The 21,681-nt window shown below is 39.1% G+C and overlaps 1 protein-coding gene across 1 annotated transcript in view; it reads left to right on the plus strand.

Moving 5' to 3' along the window:
• Nucleotides 1-1,537: 1,537 nt before the first annotated feature.
• Nucleotides 1,538-21,681, plus strand: part of LOC131605698 (uncharacterized) — a gene marked incomplete at its 5' end in the record, with an annotated part of 28,888 nt that continues 8,744 nt past the window's right edge. The window contains 3 exons of the mRNA XM_058878025.1: nt 1,538-1,911; nt 2,035-2,778; nt 15,623-16,335. Coding sequence (XP_058734008.1) covers nt 1,538-1,911; nt 2,035-2,778; nt 15,623-16,335 — 1,831 coding nt within the window. The remainder of the gene's footprint in view (nt 1,912-2,034; nt 2,779-15,622; nt 16,336-21,681) is intronic.

Raw genomic sequence — 21,681 nt, forward strand, 5'->3', positions numbered from 1 at the left:
AGAAGAAAAAGAGATTGAAGAGTGTTTGCGAGATCTTGATGTTTTTGAAGAAATAAGTCCTTCTGAAGCAAAGATGGAGGAGTTGAAAGATGAGCCAAAGGTGGAAGAAACCAAATTAGAATTGAAGATGTTACCGCCCCATTTGAAATATGTTTTTCTTGAAGAAGGTGGTAAGAAGCCGGTGATAATTAGTAGTTCATTGTCTAAAAAAGAGGAAGAGAAATTAATTCATGTGTTGAAAGCTAACAAGGAGGCAATAGGATGGGTTCTTTCCGATTTAAAAGGAATTAGTCCGGCCTATTGTATGCATAAAATTATGATGGAGGAGGATTTTAAACCGGTAGCTCAACCTCAACGTCGGTTGAATCCTACAATGAAAGAAGTTGTAAGAAAGGAAGTGGTGAAACTATTGGAAGCCGGAATGATTTATCCTATTTCCGATAGTGCATGGGTGAGTCCAGTCCAAGTGGTACCAAAGAAAGGAGGAATGACCGTGATCACAAATGAAAAGAATGAGTTGATTCCGACAAGGACCGTGACGAGTTGGAGGATGTGTATTGATTACCGAAAGCTTAACCAAGCTACTAGGAAAGATCACTTCCCTTTACCTTTTATGGACCAAATGTTGGAAAGGTTATCGGGTCAAGAGTTCTATTGTTTCTTGGATGGCTACTCCGGGTATAACCAAATTTCGGTCAATCCGGAAGATCAAGAGAAAACGGCGTTCACTTGTCCCTTTGGAATTTTTGCTTATAGGCGAATGCCGTTTGGATTGTGTAATGCACCGGCCACTTTTCAAAGATGTATGCAAGCTATCTTCTCGGACTTCATAGAAAAGACAATGGAAGTTTTCATGGATGACTTCTCCGTTTTTGGAGCTTCATTTGATCTTTGCTTGAAGAATTTGGATGCCGTGTTGAAAAGATGTGTTGAAACCAACTTGGTCCTCAATTGGGAAAAATGCAATTTCATGGTTACCGAAGGCATAGTTCTTGGTCACAAAGTTTCTTCCAAAGGAATTGAAGTCGACCGAGCAAAAGTGGAGGTTATTGAGAAGTTACCACCGCCAACGAATGTCAAAGGAATCCGAAGCTTCTTAGGCCAAGCGGGATTCTATAGGAGATTCATCAAAGACTTTTCAAAGATTGCTAAGCCTTTGAGCAACTTGCTCAACAAAGATAAGTCTTTTGTTTTTGATAATGCATGCCTTTTAGCTTTTAATGAATTGAAGCAAAGATTGACCACCGCACCCATAATCATAGCACCCGATTGGAAACTTGATTTTGAACTAATGTGTGATGCTAGTGATTATGCGGTAGGAGCGGTGTTGGGTCAAAGAAAAGGAAAATTTTTTCATGCTATACATTATGCTAGTAAGGTTCTTAATGAAGCACAAATTAATTATGCAACAACTGAAAAGGAACTACTAGCTATTGTATATGCGTTAGAAAAATTTAGGTCCTATCTAATTGGTTCAAAAGTTGTTGTTTACACTGACCATGCAGCGATAAAGTATTTGCTTACCAAGCCGGATTCAAAGCAAAGGCTCATTAGGTGGATATTATTGCTACAAGAATTCCACTTAGAGATTAGAGACAAGAAAGGAGCGGAAAACTTGGTGGCGGATCATTTATCAAGGTTGGTGAATGAAGAGGTAACAAACAAAGAAGAAGAGGTTTTGGAATCATTCCCGGATGAAAAGTTGTTCATGGTGGAAGAAAGGCCGTGGTTCGCTGACATGGCTAATCATAAGGCATCGGGTTGGATGCCGGAAGATTGGAGTAAAAGTGCAACAAAGAAGTTTCTCCATGATGCCAAATTCTATGTGTGGGATGATCCATACTTGTTCAAAATTGGTGTGGATGGTGTGCTAAGAAGATGTGTGACGAGAGAGGAAGCAATGAGAATCTTGTGGCATTGTCATAATTCACCTTATGGTGGGCATTATGGTGGGCAAAGAACGGCGGCAAAAGTTCTTCAATCCGGGTTCTATTGGCCGACGTTATTCAAAGACGCTTACTTGCATGCACAAAGTTGTGACAATTGTCAAAGAAGTGGTGGAGTGAGTAAAAGGAATGAAATGCCATTGACAAATATGTTAGAAGTGGAAGTGTTTGATTGTTGGGGAATAGACTTTGTAGGACCATTTCCTTCATCTTTTGGTTGTGAGTATATATTGGTTGTGGTTGATTATGTTTCAAAATGGGTGGAAGCAATAGCATGTCCGAAGGCGGATGGAAAGACCGTAATCAAGTTCTTGAAGAAAAACATTTTCACAAGGTTTGGAACACCAAGGATTCTCATTAGTGATGGTGGCTCACATTTTTGCAACACACAGCTTGAAAAGGTCTTACAACAATATGGTGTGAAGCACAAAGTAACCACGGCCTATCATCCACAAGCTAATGGTCAAGCCGAAGTTTCCAACCGAGAAATCAAAAGAATCTTGGAAAAAACAGTTTCTTCGTCAAGAAAGGATTGGTCACAAAAGTTGGATGATGCTTTATGGGCTTACCGTACGGCATACAAGGCACCGATTGGTTTTACTCCATTTCAAATGGTTTACGGGAAGAGTTGTCATTTACCCGTAGAATTGGAGCATAAGGCATTTTGGGCCTTGAAGTTGCTTAACTTTGATCCTAAGGCAAGTGGTGAAATGAGAAGATTGCAATTGCTTGAAATGGAAGAATTGCGATTACAAGCCTATGAATCCAACAAAATCTACAAGGAAAAAGTGAAGGGGTATCATGATAAAAAGATTGTGGAGAAGGAGTTCAAAGAAGGCCAAATGGTTCTATTGTTTAATTCAATATTGAAGTTGTTTCCGGGTAAATTAAAGTCGAAGTGGTCGGGTCCGTTCCGAATCAAAGAAGTAAAAGACTATGGAGCGGTTGTGCTTGAAAATCCGACGACAAATGAAAGTTGGACTGTGAATGGTCAAAGACTCAAGCCGTATCTTGGTGGTGAAGTCGATCGAAGTTCGGAAGCCGTTCCGATTTTTGATCCGTAAAGCCGCCTCGGACCGTCGAGCTAACCGACGTTAAACAAAGCGCTAGTTGGGAGGCACCCCAACATTGTAAGTATTTCTTGTTTTGTGTGTGTTATGACTGTTAGGAAAGTCGGGAAAAATCGGGGCTTGGGGGACTGCTGTGTTTGCTGCTGAAAAACAGCATTTTACTGATACCGCTAAGCGGCCATCACACCGCTAAGCGGCCACACAAAAATGCAGAAAAAAAAATGTGGGCCAAAGGGTCTGACCCGGCCCAGTTCAATGGGGAAGCAAGTTATGAGGGGCTGAGCGGCCAAAAACCCTAGCCACCTCATTTCTTCCAAAACTTTCAAGTCTCCAAGTTCCCTCCTTTCCCCTTTCAACCTTTGCATTCATTGTTTGAAGGAATTTCTTGTGTTCATCTCATCTCCCTCAATTCTCTTTGTTCATTTGGTTGTGCAAGGTAAATGTTGTTCTTTTCTTTGAAATAGTTTGTGTAAATTGATAGTAGTAGTAGGTGATGTTTAGAATTGTTTATATTTGTAGATTTTAGGTTTAGATTGTAATTAGATTGTTGTTCTTGTGAATGAATTTCTGAAAAATGTGTGTTAAACACCCTAGTTTGTGTAAATTAGGTTAGTTTTGTGATTAGGAGTAGAGGTAATAGTGCATTCATCACTGGTTGCCATTGTTGATGTAGAAGAAGTGAAGAAATTGTAGGAGAAGCATGCTTTAGCAGACTGCATTTCTGCAGAATTTTTCTGAGAAATCGCAGGGCCGCTAAGCGGCCGTGACCCCGCTAAGCGGCGGATGCTGATGACAGAAAAATAATTGTTTCTGGTTCAGTCTTGTTCAAGCATTCAAAGTCGGGTCCAGGACAACTAGTTAGCTATGTTTAACTGCAATATTATGTGTTTAACAGTGTGGTGTGCTTTTTGTTGTAATTTGCAGATGGCTTCTCGACAAAACCGAAGCAAAAGAGGACGGTTTCCAGGCTCTAGTTCTGGACAAGCTCCCGTTCCTGAAGCACCTCAATTCGACAGTGCAAGATTTTTGAGTGCTGAACACCAAGAGTGGTTTGGACGGCTGTGTGGCAGAAAAATTTTAACTGAGAAAATATTTGACCTTAAGCCCAATGGGGAGTATAGGCAATTTGTGGAAAACATGCATCATCGTAGGTGGGATGTTCTTTTGCAGCCAAGTACTCGTATCAATGTGGATATTGTAAGGGAATTTTATGCTAATGCGATGCCAACAGAAGATACGAAGTATGTGAGAAAAACCATTGTTAGGGGGAGAGTGATTTCATTCAACCGGGCTGCCATTAGCTCTTATCTTGGTGATCCTTTAGACCTTCCTGAAAATGGGTGTGAGTATGCAAGGATACATAGAGCAAGGCAGTGGAACATGGATGAAGTAGCTGAGACTCTTTCTTTTGAGAGTCGTGGTTTTTCTCTTAACCCATCTGGCATACCAGTGAAGATGGACCGAGGGAACATGAATCAGATGGCTCAGCTCTACCTCACCCTACTTCTGAACAACTTGAAGCCGAAGAGCCACAACAGTGATCTCACTTTACCTAACTCTTGTTTGTTATTTGCTATGATGACAGGTATAGAGATTGACATTGCTCAGCTCATTTCTGATGAGATGCGAGAGGTGGCTTCTAGTGGGCACTCTTTAGGGAGTCGACTTGCAGGTCAACTTCCTTATCCTGCTTTGATTATGGGATTGTGCAGGAGAACTAGAGTGGAGATTCCAGATGAGGTTCAGATGACTATCACTAGCAAGGTGGATGAGCATTATGTTGCTCGGTTTTGTTCTCCACGGGGAAGGGGTCGTTTTCAACCACAACCTGAAGCAGTAGCTCCTCCTGCCGGCCAAGCAAGGTATAATCAGCAAATGGCTTGCAGGTATAGTTGGGATTATATGGATGCTTTGCGCAGGTCGGAGGCTACCATTCACGACTCTTTGCACCGCTTGTACCTGAAGATGAGCGATCCTTCCAGTGTGACATCTTTTACTACAAATGAGCAGTATGAGGACATTTGTAACTATCCGGAGGATAGGCCATTCTTTAGGAATGGGGGAGGAGTTAATGAAGAAGAAGGTGATGAAGGAAACCACGAAGAAGAGGAGGATGGTGATGAGTGATGATGCATATCATTTGGTGATGTTGTTATGTTTTATTGTGTTTGTTTACTAGTACTTTAATTTTCCGTTGAATAGTTAGTTGTTGGATTATTTTGTTACCATCCTTAGGGATGTGTTTTGTTTTGTTGTAATGAAGTAGCAAATGGTGCTACTAAGACATCTTTGAGGCATTTGCCATTGGCAATTTGTCTCTAATATATTATATTATATTAGGTGTGTGTTATATTTTGTGTTTTTACTATAGTGTTAAGTTTGTGTAGTTATATAATATAGTTATAGTAAATATAATAATAGTACTAATAATATAATAGTAGTAATTGTGTTTGAACATAATATTAGTAATTATAAGAAAATTTTTGTTGTTTGTCCTTGTGATGAATAGAAAAAAACTCAAGCAAGCAAAGTCTTATCAAAGAGTGGTAACATCAAAGTTTGATGGTGATGATAATGCTCTTGATGCGGTGCATGCTAAGGTAACGATTTTCTTGCTTTGTAGATATTAGTGTGAATATGATTTAGGTGCTTTATACAAAAACTTGTCATCACTTTGCATGTGAAAGATTTTGTTCATATTTGAATCTAGTTAGGACATAACTACATAAGTGAGAGGACTTTCCATTGTGTACTATAGACTTTTGTCTGTGCTAGCAATTGATGTTAACTGGGACGATTCATGCTTAATCTGCTTTGTTTAAAGTGTTAGAACTTAGAAGTGATCGAGGCAATTTTTTGTGTAATACGAGAAAAACCACCTTCCAAAAGGCCACATGTGAGAGTGTGATCAATTGAAACCAATTTTGAGCCTTAAATTTTGATTTTGCCAAGTGAGTTGAATGAGAACCGACAAGCTAGTAAGTACTTCCTTATTGAGTTTGTTGAAGAAAAGCAAATAGAGAAAACTTTTGACTCACTTGGAAAATATTTTCTTTGGTAGACACTTAACCCAATTACATTTAAACCTTAAATGAAGAGCATGATTATGTGGAATTGTTGAATTGTTCAAAGTTGGGGAGAGAGGAGTTTACTTGAGAAAAGAAAGAAAGGAAATGGTGGTATAATAGAACAATGCATTCAAAAAGAAAAAGAATAATATGAAAAAGAAAAGAAAAAGTTCAATGAGATGAAAAATCAAAAGACAAAAGAAAGAATGCATTGTAGTGTTGTTAAGTCAAAAGGGAGAAATAAGAAAGTTTGTGTAAATAGTGTGATTGAATAAATGCTCTTCATGCAATTGTCCCTTTTTGATTCATTGGCCTTGTAGAAATGTCACTTGTTTGGAACCAAGCCAAGTTACAACCGAAAAAGCCCTCGTGATCTTTGCTTCTATCATTTTGGGTACTTAGTTAGATGAATGTATGAATTGTCTTGAATGTGCACAATTGTTAGGGAGAGTGATAAGTCCTTTGTGCTAGCATGATTATAGCACTTTGTCCTTCATTTTTTAAGTTGATTCTAGGTGATTCAAGTTTGAACATTATTTTGAATAATGCAAGTGTGATGAAGTTTTTGTATTTAGAACCTAGTTCATATTCATGTTTTGATCTTGTACAAGCAAGGTATGGTTATGGAGCATGCAAGTAAGTCAAGTTTGAACCATTCTCTTTATGTTGCTAACTTTGTAAATATTATTTTTGTGCTTGTTGAGTTGTTCTTGTTTGAGGACAAACAAAGGTCAAAGTTGGGGAGAGTTGTTAGAATCCAAAATGTGAATATTTGTTGATAACTTTTGTGGTATTTTGATAACTTTTCTCACACTCTTTCCATTTAATTTTGGTATGATATAGTGTAAATAAATAACATTTAGTTTGGTAGTAAATCTCTTAATTATAAGCTTTTCTTTTGCTTTTTGTAGGTTTTATGCACTTTGGGAAGTATATGGAGGTATTGAGACATGTTGGAGCAAGTTTGGAGACCAAAGGAAGAATTTTGGTTCAGCAAGGGCCGCTTAGCGGCCACTAAGCGCGCTTTCCAGTGGCGAGGGAAGATTTTGTGCTCAGCAAGTTCCGCTAAGCGGCCTAATCCCGCTTAGCGGCCTCCAGCGTGGAACCAGATATTTTTTGAGGACCGCTTAGCGGCCGTCATGGCGCTAAGCGGCGGTACTTTTTCAAGTGGCTACTTTTAGGCACTTGGAGATATTTTTGTGATCTTATCTTGTCACTTTTTCATTCCAACAACACACACTCTAGGGCAAGAGAAGAAAGAAGAAAAAAACTCATCCATATTCAAGATTTCTCAAGCATATTTCTTCATCATCTTTGGATTTCTATGCTAGGAGGTCTTGTATTGATGTTTGTTGTTGAAGCTATGGATAGCTAAACTTCTCATGTGTCAAGATTAGAGGTAGTTAGCTTGTAAAGTATGTATTTAGCTTGATCTTTTGTATATGAACCTTGTTGGTGACTAATATATGGTGAATATCTTTGTATTCATGTTTATATGTTGTTTTGATACACTATTGAGAGATATGTTTCAAATCTTGACCAAAAGGGTATTCATCTATCAACAATCAAACTCTAGAGATAGATTTGTGAGTTGATAATCACTTGTATCAAACTTTAAAGGTTATTATGTCAACTGTCGGCATGAGAGATCATCTGACGGTTAATATAATAACAATCACGACACTGCTTTAGAGATAAACAGTATTGAGAGGATACGTGATTGTATTAATCATTGATATGTTCATATACATGATCATCAGAGTATATACAAAAGCAAGCTGACGAAAACTAATCTTGACACAGTTTTACTAAACCGTTTTTAAAACCCTAGTTATTGTCTTTAATTTCTTTTCATGCTATTTATCTTTCATGACACTAAAAACATACCGAATCCTAACTCAAAATACACTAAGCTGTAGAACGGCGATAATATCGCATCAATCCCTGAGGAGACGATACTAAAAATACTTATCCTATACTTTCTAACAATAACATATGCAGCCCCCAAGGATGAGAAGCCCTAGCCTCCTAAACACGTCCAAGCATTCCAAGAAAGTCACACACCTAGGGCAAGAGAAATCTTTCTCCATAGCAAGTTCCAAGCTATTTCCATAATCATATCACGTCCTCAAGACACTAAGTAGAAAGGGTGAGGTAAGATCCATGAGGTTTAGCACATAATATATACATAGCATAATCATAACTTTGTTCATGTTTTCTGATTCTTGTATTCCATGATTGTGTGTGTTTTAAAACGGTTTGAAAGTATTAATGCGTTCCTTTAGCCATTTAGAGCAGGATGAGATCGTTACATGGGGCCATGATCGTAAGGATTGTCGTTTGCCATTGTTGAAGCCATGAAGAACTCTTTCTTCGTTTTCATATATGCGGCCTTTTTATGCCGAAACTAACACCATCACCGAACTCAAGGGACTTATTTACATAGGTCTGGGCTATTCTTGTTCTCTTTCATGTTGTGTTTTGTAGGCTTTGATTTTCCAGGGGTGTTCCGCAACAAAATCCGCAGGAGATTTCGTGGCTGAATCCGCATGAAACAAGGATGAAGATGATGAATAGTGCTTTTGAAAGTTTGACCGCGCGTGGCCTTATTCTATTGGACGGTCAGTTTTCCAGATTCTCTCCCCTATTTTGATTGGCCCTTCACGCACAGACTGGGCCCATGCGTTGAATATTTGCTGAAACCTCACATGTGCTTCCAAGTTTCATATTTTATGTTTTGATGCTATGCTACTAACGACTAAACATCGCAGCAGACTTGGCAAATTGCAGTCGCTAACAAACTTGAATGCAGGTGTTCGAGCCCCACGCAAGACATCTATTTTTTTTTATAAATTGCATCTTACAATTTTCCTGCAGATTCAGCGTTACACTCTCATACACGACCACCATGCATCCCAGAATCTCTGCCCTTGGATCTCCACTGAGAAAGATCTGAAGCACCTGAATGCACACCTACTATGAGCCAGCATGCGCGCGATGTACTGGATCACACGCCTTGGATCCTCTCTCAACCATGGGCTTAATTGCTAGCTCTTCACACTCCCTTTTGGGTTTGTACCCCTGGCCCATGTTTTTTTTTTTATTATTTGTTTTTCTTGTTTGGTTTTTACTAATTTATCCTAATTGTTTTTTTTTTTAAATTAAAGTCAACCAACCCAAAAATTAAAAAAAAAATAGACTTGGACTTAGTTAATTTAATAATTAAGTTTTAATTAATTTAATTTCCATTTAATAACTAATTAAGTAATTAATTTAGTAAACTTAGGTTTATTCTCACATGTTTTAAGATTAATTTCCCGCGATTCTCTTCTCTTCTCAAAACTCCGATGAATGACGCATGTTTGTTTTTTTATTATTATTTAATTATTCATTTAAACTTTTTATTTAAAATATTAGAAATTGATGTATAGGTTGCAAGGACATTTTTGTAATAGCGTAGATTTATGTTTCCCCATTTACATTCCGCACATTATAACTGCTACTATTACTATTATCTGTTTAGATGTATGCTTAGGATTGTATGGAAAGATAAAATAAATCGCTAGCTAACCTTAACTCAAGATAAATACTCGAATCTAACACACTCGCACTCACCCACCTTTAGGGTTTCCCCTCTTACGCTGCCTTTCGAAAAATGATAGTCAAGTCCCTTGAAGCGTAGGGATACCTTAGCACATGTTGCCTACAATTAAAAATCATCATTGTCCCTTCGAAATAAAGATCATAGTCCCTTCGAGTTGCCTACGATGAAATGATCTCGTCCCTCGAGTCGCCTTCGATAAATGATGATAGTCCCTTCGGATTGCTAAGGTATCTTTACTGGTTGCCTCTATGACTATTCACATCTCATAGGATTTCCTACCCTCTTCATGGTATGGATAGTCTCTATGACGATTCGATGACCCTTCGATGACCCGCACATCCAATGTATAGGGCTACCTACCCTCATATGGTATGGATAGTACTATCGCCCAAGGAAAACTTTAAAGTATGGGAAAGACCTTTCGAACTTAGGGTAGGTATCTCTTAAGTGCTTGCTCACTACAATTCAACTTCAAACGCTTTTTCACACCATGTTTTTCAACATTGTCTTTTCAGACATTTCAAAATCAAACTGTTTTTCTAAACACACACGACACTCTTTCAAACATTTCAAACAAATCAAAGTGAGCTAAGCAACTAAGAGCCCGTAGATAACTACGGATGAAAAGGGTGCTTACACCTTCCCTTTTCATAACCTACCCCCCGAACTCAATCTCTTTTTAAAGAAGGTCTTTCCTGTTCTTTTATACCTTTCCTAATTGGATAAAATAAAAGTCGGTGGCGACTCTTGCTCACCGCAACATTGTTGCTTACAAAAATAAAAGTCAGTTCACCGTGTTACAGGGGTTGTTTAGTGGTGGAGGCTATTTGGAGAAAGGTGTATGAGTGGATAGGTCCCGTGGATGATTTATCTTTGGATGAGTTCAAAGGGTTTCTCTTTGAGTTTGAGAAGGTGAAGAATTTAGTCAAGAGATCCTTAGTTACGGTGATTTGGTTAGCATCGGTGTGGAGCATTTGGAATAGGCGTAATGGTATCATTTTCAAGAATGATTCGTTTAGCTTCACCGAATGTATGTCGGAGGTTGTGTTTATTTCTTGGAAATGGCTTTATTCTAGAATTAAGTTAGCCTCTAATTGTAATTTCCACGTGTGGAATATACTACCGCTCACTTGTTTTGAGTTGTAGTTTTTTTTCCGCCTTGTAATCGGTTGGGGTATCCCTTATACTCCGGTTTAATATAAATTGCTTATTAAAAAAAAACCTTCACCCTTGAAGACTTGCGTAAAAGTAATGTTGGTTCCCAAAAGTTCAAAACCTAAACAGATCAAATAAAGATAATATGTTATTAACATTGTTTTCTTATTAAAAACTAAACTTAGGGTTTAAGGGAGAATAGCTTAATAACAAAACCTAAACTTAAAGAGTCACACAGAAATCATTGGGAATCCAACCACCACCACACCCGCCGTAAAAAAACGTGTTGCCGCTATTATAGTCTACCACTGTCAAACCACCTATCGTCGGAAAACACCATAGCTGTTAGGAGTAAATTAATGGTAAATTCATGTGTTAATAGAAGTGATTTAGTCTCCAAACCAATGCAAAATGTGATGAATCCATAGGTTTTTATGAAGAATTGAACTGAATAAGTTTAGTTCATGTGTAAAGCAAATCGAATCACTTGTGGGTGTTATTGTTGCAGGTTTTGAGCTGAATTGGAACTTAAGAAGAACATGAGGAGGATAGAGAGCTTGAAGTCTCAAAGGCAAAGGAAAAAGTTGGTTTTTGCAAAGGTCGCGCCGCGAGAGTTCTCCCTTGCGCCGCGAAAATATCTCTGTTTGAGGGGCGCGCCGCGCCAGCCCGTTGCCGCGCCGCGGCCTCGGCGTTAAAAGCCCAAAAATTCTGTTTAAAAGCCCTAGCTTCCAAGAGAAAAAGGGTAGTTAGAGAACTTTGTGAAGAGCGAAATTAGGAGAGCATTCTGAGTTTGCAATCAAGAACAACAATTGAAGGCCAATTCTTTACCAATTGAAGGCATTCTATTGATGAAGATGAATTCCTCCATTAATTCTTGTGTGTTCTTCATGTCTATGGAGAGCTAAATCCCTCTTGTTGAGTCTAAGGTAGTAGTTAACCTATGAATATACATTACCATTGATTAATTCCTGTGAACAATTGTTTGAAGTTATTATCAATAAGAAACCTTGTTTTAATTTACATCATTGTTGAATCTTCGATCGAAAGAGAGGATTTTTACTTTTGCCCTAGGTTACTATATTGATTCAATTATAATTTGCAGAGATGGAATTGTGATTGGGTTTTCATAATTATCGTTCTTAATTACTATTATCGATATTGATATTTGGAGAGATCGAATCTCATACCGATAAAAGTTTATCCAATTTGATTTGCAGACATGGAATCTTATTTGAGGATAAGTGAAGATAATGATTCAAAGGATTGTTCTATTGTGAATTAATTGATAATTGTATAGGATTAGGTTGATGAACCCTAAAGGCTCAACATATTTCTTTATTTGTTAACACAAAGTCCTTTACTTGCTTTTATTTTATTATTTGCTTTTGATATTATTAGAAGTATAAAACAAACCAAACCAAATTTCCTAACTCAAAATAAACAACTATAGAACGGCAGTGATATTAACCAATCCCTGTGGATACGATATATTACAGAAAATATTTACCCACAAATACTTTCAACAAATTGGCGCCGTTGCCGGGGATTGGTGTCAATATTGCACGCATTGCAATAGTTCTTATTTTGAGTTTTAAGTTTTATTTTCTCTATTTGGTTGTTTCACGTGTTTGCTAGTTTTTGCAGAAGATCGTGTATGCGCAGCAAAGTTTCTAGCGATCAACTTCTTTTTGATCCTGAGATCGAAAGGACCGCTAGGAGGTTAAATAGCAAAGCACGAAGAAGAGCAAACATAGCAAAAGCAAGAGACAACGCAACCGCGACATCGTCACAACAACTTGAAACCATTGACGAGTCGCAAGAAGGATTCTTCTTTCACGAACTATTCACGGAGGAAGAACCGGAAGTTTTTATACAACCTACTGTTGTCAACATGGCTGCTAATGGTCCATGTGCTAATAGTCCAAGACTCAATCCTCAGTTCGCTAGAACTGCCGCCAACGGGCGACCGACAGAACTGAAGACCGGTATCATACAATTGATTTGTGCAAGTCCTTTCGCCGGATTGGACCATGAAGACCCGTACACGCATCTTACTCGATTCTATGAGTTAGCGGGTACTACGGGTGTCGCTCAAGCTGATGAGGAAGCATTATTTAAGAGGTTGTTCCCACACTCTTTGCTATCTAAGGCAAAAGATTGGTATCTGGATCAACCCGAAGCAGTGATGACTAATTGGAACACATTGGAAGAAAAATTTCTGGAAAGGTTTTACTCTCAAAACCGATTCTTCGAAGCAAAAACAGCAATAGCAGTATTTTCTCAAGGTAGTAATGAATCTTTAAATGAAGCATGGGAAAGGTATAAAGCTATGTTGAGAAAGTGCAAAGGACACGGCTTTACAGACGTCGATCAAATCCATATGTTCCGTAACGGTCTCACAGCTACAAACAAGACACTTTTGGACGCCACAGCTGGTGGTTCACTCATGTCCAAAACACCTGAAGAAGCTACTCAGATAATAGAGCGAATGGCTCTAAATGATCGTCAAGGCAATCATGATCGAACGGTAAGAGATAAGAAACCCGGAATGTTGGAGTTAAACAACAGTGATGCTCTACTTGCCCAGAACAAATTGCTAACTTCACAAGTGGAACTTTTGACACAACAAATGTCTAAATTACCACAACAGATCAAGGAGCTGAACGGGGTATCTAATTCATATCAAGTTGCTAAGTGCGAATTGTGCAAGGGAGATCATCAAACAGGATTCTGTCCACCAGTGCTAGAAGAAGAAGTGAATTACATGAATAATAACCAAGGACAAAGGCCGAATCAATATCAAAATCAGCCATACCAACAAGGTTATCCACCAAGATATAACAATCAAGGGTACCAACAAAGGCCACCGAATCAAGGGTATCAACAACAAGCCTTCCAACCGTACACTCAACCACCACCGCAACAAGGAGGACAATCAAAGCTAGAAGAAACTATGACACAATTTATGCAAATGTCCATGACAAATCAAAAGAATCAAGAAGCAGCTATAAAGAGTTTAGAAACTCAAGTGGGCCAACTTGCTAAGCAGATTGCAACTAATCAATCAAATGCAACTTTCTCGGCCAACACTCAAGAGAACCCAAGGGAACATTGCAAAGCAGTGGTAACAAGGTCTGGACAAAAAGGTGGAAAGGATGAGACGGAAACTAATGAGGTCGAAGACGATAAAGAAAAGGAAGATGAAAAACATGATGGAGAAGATGAAGAATATGAAATTATTAACAAGGGGGCTGAAGAGGAATATATGAGTAGAGATGTCAAGAAGGAGAAATTAAAAAGAAGGAGTGCTAAAGATAAGATGGCGAACAACACGATTCCAAGTCAACATTTTCCATATCCTCATGCTCCTTCAAAGAAAGACAACGCTAGACAATATGCCAGGTTTATGGAAATTTTTAAGAAACTACAAATTAATATTCCATTCTCTGAAGCTATTGCCCAAATGCCAAAATATGCGAAATTTATGAAAGATATCTTGACAAAGAAGAAAAGACCGGAAGAAGAAGAGGTTATTATACTTGATGCACAATGTAGTGCTATCATATCACGCCTCCCTCAAAAGGCGAGAGATCCTGGAAGAGTTACTTTACCGGTCACAATAGGAAATCAAAATATTGGGAATGGATTGATTGATCTCGGATCAAGCATAAATTTAATTCCTTTATCAATAGTAAAGCGGCTGGGAAATATTGAGATGAAAGCAACAAGAATGACTTTGCAACTAGCAGACAAGTCTACCACTCTCCCATATGGAATTGCACAAGACATGTTAGTGAAAGTTGACAAATTTTTGTTTCCGGTAGATTTTGTGGTGATTGATATGGAAGAAGATAAAGATTCACCTATCATTCTTGGAAGACCATTCATGAAAACAGCCCGGATGATGATTGACATCGACGACGGTATAATGAAGCTAAGAGTCCAAGATGAAGAGGTATGTTTTAACCTCTTTGATGCTATGAAACAACCCAAAGACAAGAATGATTGTTTTCGCATGGATGTAACTGAAGCAAGTGTCGAAGAAGTGGCGAGCCAAATTCATCTCTCTAACCCTTTAGAGAGATCTCTTGTTGATTCATTTAATGTCCTCACTCAAGAAGAAGAAAAAGAAATTGAGTTGTTTCTAAAAGAATTGGAGAAAGGTGGCAACACATCCAACAAAGAAGACAAAGTGGAGGATTTGGAGCTGAAAAAAGAAGTGAAAGAGTCGAAGCTAGAATTAAAATTGCTCCCAACTCATTTGAAGTATGTATTTTTAGATGAAGAGGGAAGTAAACCGGTCGTTATTAGCTCAAAGTTAAATGCTACAGAAGAGGCAAGACTCATACAAATCCTTCAAAAGAATAAAGCAGCAATCGGATGGGTATTGGCAGATTTGAAAGGTATCAGCCCCGCATATTGCATGCACAAGATTATGTTAGAAGAAGACTTCAAACCAGTGGCCCAACCACAAAGAAGGCTAAATCCAACAATGAAAGAGGTAGTAAGGAAAGAGGTGATCAAACTCCTAGAAGCAGGAATGATTTACCCAATTTCTGATAGTGCATGGGTAAGTCCAGTACAAGTTGTTCCAAAGAAGGGAGGCATGACGGTAATCCGGAATGACAAGAATGAACTCATACCAACTAGAACTGTGACCGGGTGGCGCATGTGCATAGATTACCGGAGACTCAACAAAGCAACGAGAAAAGACCACTTTCCATTACCATTCATGGATCAAATGCTTGAGAGATTATCGGGGCAGAATTACTATTGCTTTCTGGATGGATATTCCGGATACAATCAAATCGTAGTCAACCCAGAAGATCATGAGAAGACAGCATTTACATGTCCATTTGGAATCTTCGCATATAGGAGGATGCCATTTGGACTATGCAATGCCCCAGCAACCTTTCAACGATGCATGCAAGCCATATTCTCTGACCTTATTGAAAAGAGTATTGAGGTATTCATGGATGACTTTTCAGTGTTCGGAAAGACGTTTGATACATGCTTGAACAATCTGGACGTGGCACTTGAAAGGTGTATTGAGACCAATTTGATTCTTAATTGGGAGAAGTGCCATTTTATGGTAACAGAAGGAATTGTACTCGGACACAAAGTATCTTCAAGAGGACTTGAAGTAGACCAAGCCAAGGTGGAGGTAATTTCAAAGCTACCACCTCCAATAAATGTCAAAGGAGTACGAAGCTTTTTAGGTCATGCAGGATTCTACAGAAGGTTCGTTAAAGATTTTTCCAAGATTGCCAAACCTTTGAGTAATTTACTCAATCAAGGTACGTGTTTTAATTTTGATGAATCTTGTGTTAAAGCCTTCAATGACCTGAAAGAACGGCTAGCTACCGCACCTGTGATAGTAGCACCAGATTGGAAAAACCATTTTGAACTTATGTGTGATGCTAGCGACTATGCCATAGGTGCGGTGTTAGGCCAACGGAAAGGAAAAATTTTTCATGTCATACACTATGCAAGCAAGGTGCTAAATGACGCTCAAGTCAATTATGCTACCACAGAAAAAGAATTTTTAGCTATAGTGTATGCTCTTGAAAAATTCAGATCCTATCTCATTGGGTCAAAAGTGGTGATTTACACTGACCATGCAGCCATAAAATATTTGCTCACCAAACCGGATTCGAAGCAAAGACTCATTCGTTGGGTCCTTCTCTTACAAGAATTTGACATAGAAACCCGGGATAAAAAAGGGTCAGAAAATGTGGTAGCAGATCATTTATCTCGGTTGGTCAATGTAAATGTCACCAACCAAGAAGCTGAAATAAATGAGACATTCCCGGATGAACAACTTTTTGAAATACAAACAAGACCTTGGTTCGCCGACTTGGCTAATCATAAAGCAATCGGTATGATACCGGAGGACTTTGACTGGAACAAAAAGAAAAAGTTGTTAGCCGATGCAAAGTACTATGTGTGGGACGACCCATACTTGTTCAAGATAGGTAAGGATGGAATTCTAAGAAGGTGTGTTACTGAAGAAGAAGCCCAACAAATCTTGTGGCATTGTCATAATTCACCAAGTGGTGGTCATTTTAATGGATGGAGGACAGCAACAAAGGTCCTCCAATCCGGATTTTTCTGGCCAACAATTTTCAAAGACGCCCATCACCATGCAAAGAGTTGTGACAAATGTCAAAGAGTTGGTGGGATAAGTAAACGGGATGAGATGCCACTTCAAACCATCATTGAAGTAGAAGTTTTTGATTGTTGGGGCATCGATTTTATGGGGCCATTTCTTCCTTCTTTTACTAACGAATATATTTTAGTTGCAGTGGATTATGTTTCCAAGTGGGTCGAAGCCATCGCTACACCAAAGGCGGATGCCAAAACGATGCTAAAATTTTTAAACCGTAACATATTCACACGTTTTGGCATGCCTAGAGTGATCATAAGCGATGGTGGATCTCATTTTGTTAATGAACAGGTGGCAAAAGTGCTGGACAAATATCATATCAACCACAAGATAGCTTCACCTTATCATCCCCAAACCAACGGGCAAGCAGAAATTTCAAATCGAGCGATCAAGAACATTCTCGAGAAGACAGTGTCAGAGTCCCGTAAAGATTGGTCGGTAAGGATAGATGATGCCTTGTGGGCATATAGGACAGCATACAAAGCGCCAACTGGTGCATCACCTTTTCAAATGGTTTATGGTAAGGCATGTCATTTACCGGTGGAGGTGGAGCACAAAGCACTATGGGCCCTTCGTTTCTTCAATAGAGATGATAGTTTGGCGTATAAGAAGAGGAAGAATCAACTCCATGAACTTGAGGAATTCAGGTACCTAGCATATGAGTCTAATAAAATGTATAAGGAAAATATGAAAAGGTACCATGATAAGAGAATCAAAAAGAAAGAGTTCAAGGTGGGCGACCTTGTATTACTATTCAACTCCAGGCTCAGGCTCTTCCCAGGAAAATTGAAGTCTAAATGGTCAGGACCATTTATAATCAAGGAAATTAAACCCTACGGGGCCATTACTATTGAAGATGGTAAGACCAAAGACAGTTGGACCGTTAATGGAGAACGGTTAAAAAGCTATCTTGGGGGAGAGTTTGATAGAGAAGTATGCACAATCTCCCTGTTGAACTCCTAGTCAAAGGAGTTTAACCGTCGAGCCATGCGACGTTAAACGAAGCGCTTGTTGGGAGGCAACCCAACAGAGTAAGCATCTTTCATTTTAAGTAATTTTCTTTTAATTTTAATTTTTGTCTTTATATGAGTTATCATCAATCAGTGCCATCAGCACAAGGGAAGTTACAAAAGAGTGAAGTGGGGAAACAAGCAGCAAAAAAAAACAAAAAACAAAAAAAAAATGTTCAAAATTTTTAAAAGACCGCGCCGCGGGGATAAAGTGCGCGCCGCGACGCCAAACAGAGATATTTGCGCGTCGCGGGGGTAACCTTGCGCGCCGCGGTGCTGCGAAAAGAATAATATATTCAGTTTATTTGGAAACTGCTCAGTTCCCCCTTTCTCTCTTTTGAAACTCAACCACACCCATAGAGCGAAATCTCACACTCTGGTTCACTCTCGTTCATCTTCGTTCCAAATCCTATCATCAATCAATCCTCAATAAGGTATGTCCCTCCTTTTTCACTCTTGTGTGCTAATAAGTTCTTTCTCTGCAAAGAACCCTAAATCTTAGGTAGGAGGAATCTAGTCGCATTTAAGCAAAACCCTAGGGTAGGTGACATCAAATTGTTGTGCAAATGCTGTATCATGGTCTGTTCAGCAATATTGGGGATCCAAACACAGACCCCAGGCAGGGAAGAGTTTTCAGATGCGCCGCAGCCGCGCCGCGGGGAACCGCAGCCGCGCCGCGACTGGAGAGTTTTTCTTAAAATTTTCTGTTCTGATTTTTTTTTCTGCTGCTTTGTCTTTTGTTGTGATCATTGCAGATGCACCCAGCCAAGAGAGTACGCACAAAGTCAACAAGCTCAGGTCCTCGCGGATCGCGTGCTACGGGCAACCAATCTGAGAAGTTTTTAGGTCGGGCTCAAGCCGACAGGTTCAAGATTCTGGGCTCTAGAACCATCTTGGCTGAGAAAGTTGTTGTAACTCGGGGAGATGAGGATGGCCTTTATGCTAATTTGTGGGGTTTTCTAGAAGAAAGGAATTGGGAGAAGGTGTTTGAACCACACACTGTAATTGACTACGACATAGTCAAGGAATTTTATGCCAATGCCATCAAGACTACTGATGAATCTGTCGCGTATTCATACCAATCCTATGTGAGAGGCAAGACTGTGGCATTCGACAGAGAGTCAATCAGTGAGTTTTTAGGGGAACCTCTCCAATTGGGTGAGAATGAAAAATGCTTTTACAGGCAAAATGTCAACAATTGTGCCAGCATGGTGGAGTTGATGACAGAGACAATTTGTGATAGGGGGCGAGGACCAGAGCTTAGTCGGCAAGGGAACCCAACCCACTACAACAGGAAGAATTTGAATATTCAAGCAAGGGGAATTCTATCAGTGATCCTCTACAACATCCGGCCAAGGACTCATGTCACTACCATTCCCCTTGATGTGGCTTTCCTAATAACCGCAATCATGACGGAAAACACTGTTGATGTCGCCTTCATCCCCTCGCAGGAATTGCGACGAGCTGCTTTGAGTGACACACAACATGGCATTAATGCCAAATGTGTGTTGCCATTACCTGGATTGATTATGGGTCTTTGTAAAGACGCCGGAGTGGAAATTCCTGGACAGGGACATCACGTTATTAACACTTTTATTGATGATGTTTTTATTGACAGGTTTTGTGCAAAGCCATACTACCGGGATCAGGCAGCCGATTCTCCTCCAGCTGGCCCTTCTGTTCCTGCAGCACCCCCTCAGGGTAGTACAGTCCCTTTTGACCCTCTGGTAGCCCATCATTACTATTCCGCTATGTTTGAAGCTAATCAGAGGTCCCAGATTTTTCTGCATGATGCGATGCAGCAACAATTCAGGAACCTGTCTGTAGCTCCTGAAGAGAGAACTTTCCCAACCAGGGAAAGCTATTTCACTTACTGTGGTTGGCCGGAGACCAACCCTTTTCCTGTTGGGGGGATGCAGGTGGTGGTACAGGTGCTGATGCAGGTGGTACTGCTGGGGCTGATAACCAAGGCCAGGAGAATGAGGCGGATATTGAGGCTGATATTGATGCCATGTTTGTTTGAGATTTGAGAGGTGATGTACGAGTGAGTGAAAAATTGTTTTGTGTTGGTAATTGAGTTGATGATAAGACTGCTGTTTTTTTTTTCTGTTTATCTGATCTAGACTCTGGTGAACCTTAGTGGTCACTATGACTTGTTTTATTTGAATTAAGTTATGTTAAGTATTGCAATTCGTTGTTTCTTTCAGTTTTAGTTTTTTTTTGTACTCCCAGTTAGAGTAGGTGGTCCCATAACAAAGCGAGAATCTCAAGCGAAGTATCAACAATGAAGCAACATGTATGAAAGTGGTAGGAAGTGAATGTTCAAACTTTTTCAGTTTCACTTTCTTTTTCAATAAGTAACAAAGCAAGTATGAATTTTTAAACTCAAACTCTTAATGTGTGCAATGAAACTTAAAGTGTTGGTAAATACTGTCAGAAGTTCTTTATGGTACATTGTTTATTGGATCAGCTTAGCCTTAACCATTGTGAGGAAAGCTTTCCATTGTTTACTATATGCAGGAGACCATCAATTATTTTGACTTGTTCGTATCATGCTAAACCGGTTGTTGCATCGTCTGTGGTAATCTGTGGAAGTGATTTAGGCAATTGTTTTAATTTGAGAGTTCTTTGAGCCGACTCCACCGTAAAAATTATTTTTTTCTGTGAGAGTGTGATCCTTTGCTAACCATTCTTTGAGCCTGAGGTCAGGGTAAGTATCATAATATGCACCAAGGAAATAGCTGGTGAAGTTTGATCTCAATAAAAAGTTTTGTTTTGGACCATCAACCATAAAATTTGGTGATGTGTTGTCTCTTTGACCTTTTTTAGAAAGTAGGGGAGCATTCATATAATCTAAATACAGGTTGATCTCCAAGTTGGGGAGAGTCACATTCAAAAGAAGAGTAAGTACATGTGGTAATCGGTGAAAGATAAAAGAAGTCGTAGCTTGAAAAAAAAAATTTGGAAAAAGAACACCGTTTGAATATAACGTTTGTTGAAAAAAGATGAAAAAGAAAAACCAAGCTACGAATGGAAAACGATGAACGGGTGAGAGAATTAAAGTTATAGAGGAGAAGGAATGAGTTATGATTTGGATGCTTCCCTAGATTAGGAACAACCCTTGATTATCTTCTTTTCTTTGAATCTAAACCGCATTACAACCCTAGAAAGACCTTCTGATTCTCAGATTCCACAGGACTTGATGCTAATAATTCGGTGAACGTATGATATGGATCTTTGTTGATTTAATTGTGTGGATGAGTGTTTAACCCCTCTTTTATTCATCATACTTTTTGATGAGAGTGATTAGTGCTGATTCAATTACAATTGTGTAGTGTTTTGAACTTCTGGAGGTAAGTTGCTTTCAAAGTTTGTTTCATGTGTATATTCTGAGTTTGCTGGTAGAAGAGGAGTATTTGACTTAGTTACTAGATTGAACCACTTGAGAAAAACTTTTTGAAAAAAAACTTGTTGCATGATTGTCGATAAACTTTGCTGGAGGTAAGTAATTTTGTTTAGGGACAAACAAAACTCTAAGTTGGGGAGAGTTTGTTAGGAGTAAATTAATGGTAAATTCATGTGTTAATAGAAGTGATTTAGTCTCCAAACCAATGCAAAATGTGATGAATCCATAGGTTTTTATGAAGAATTGAACTGAATAA

This window comes from Vicia villosa, linkage group LG5 (assembly GCF_029867415.1).
Source record: "Vicia villosa cultivar HV-30 ecotype Madison, WI linkage group LG5, Vvil1.0, whole genome shotgun sequence".
NCBI lineage: Eukaryota > Viridiplantae > Streptophyta > Magnoliopsida > Fabales > Fabaceae > Vicia > Vicia villosa.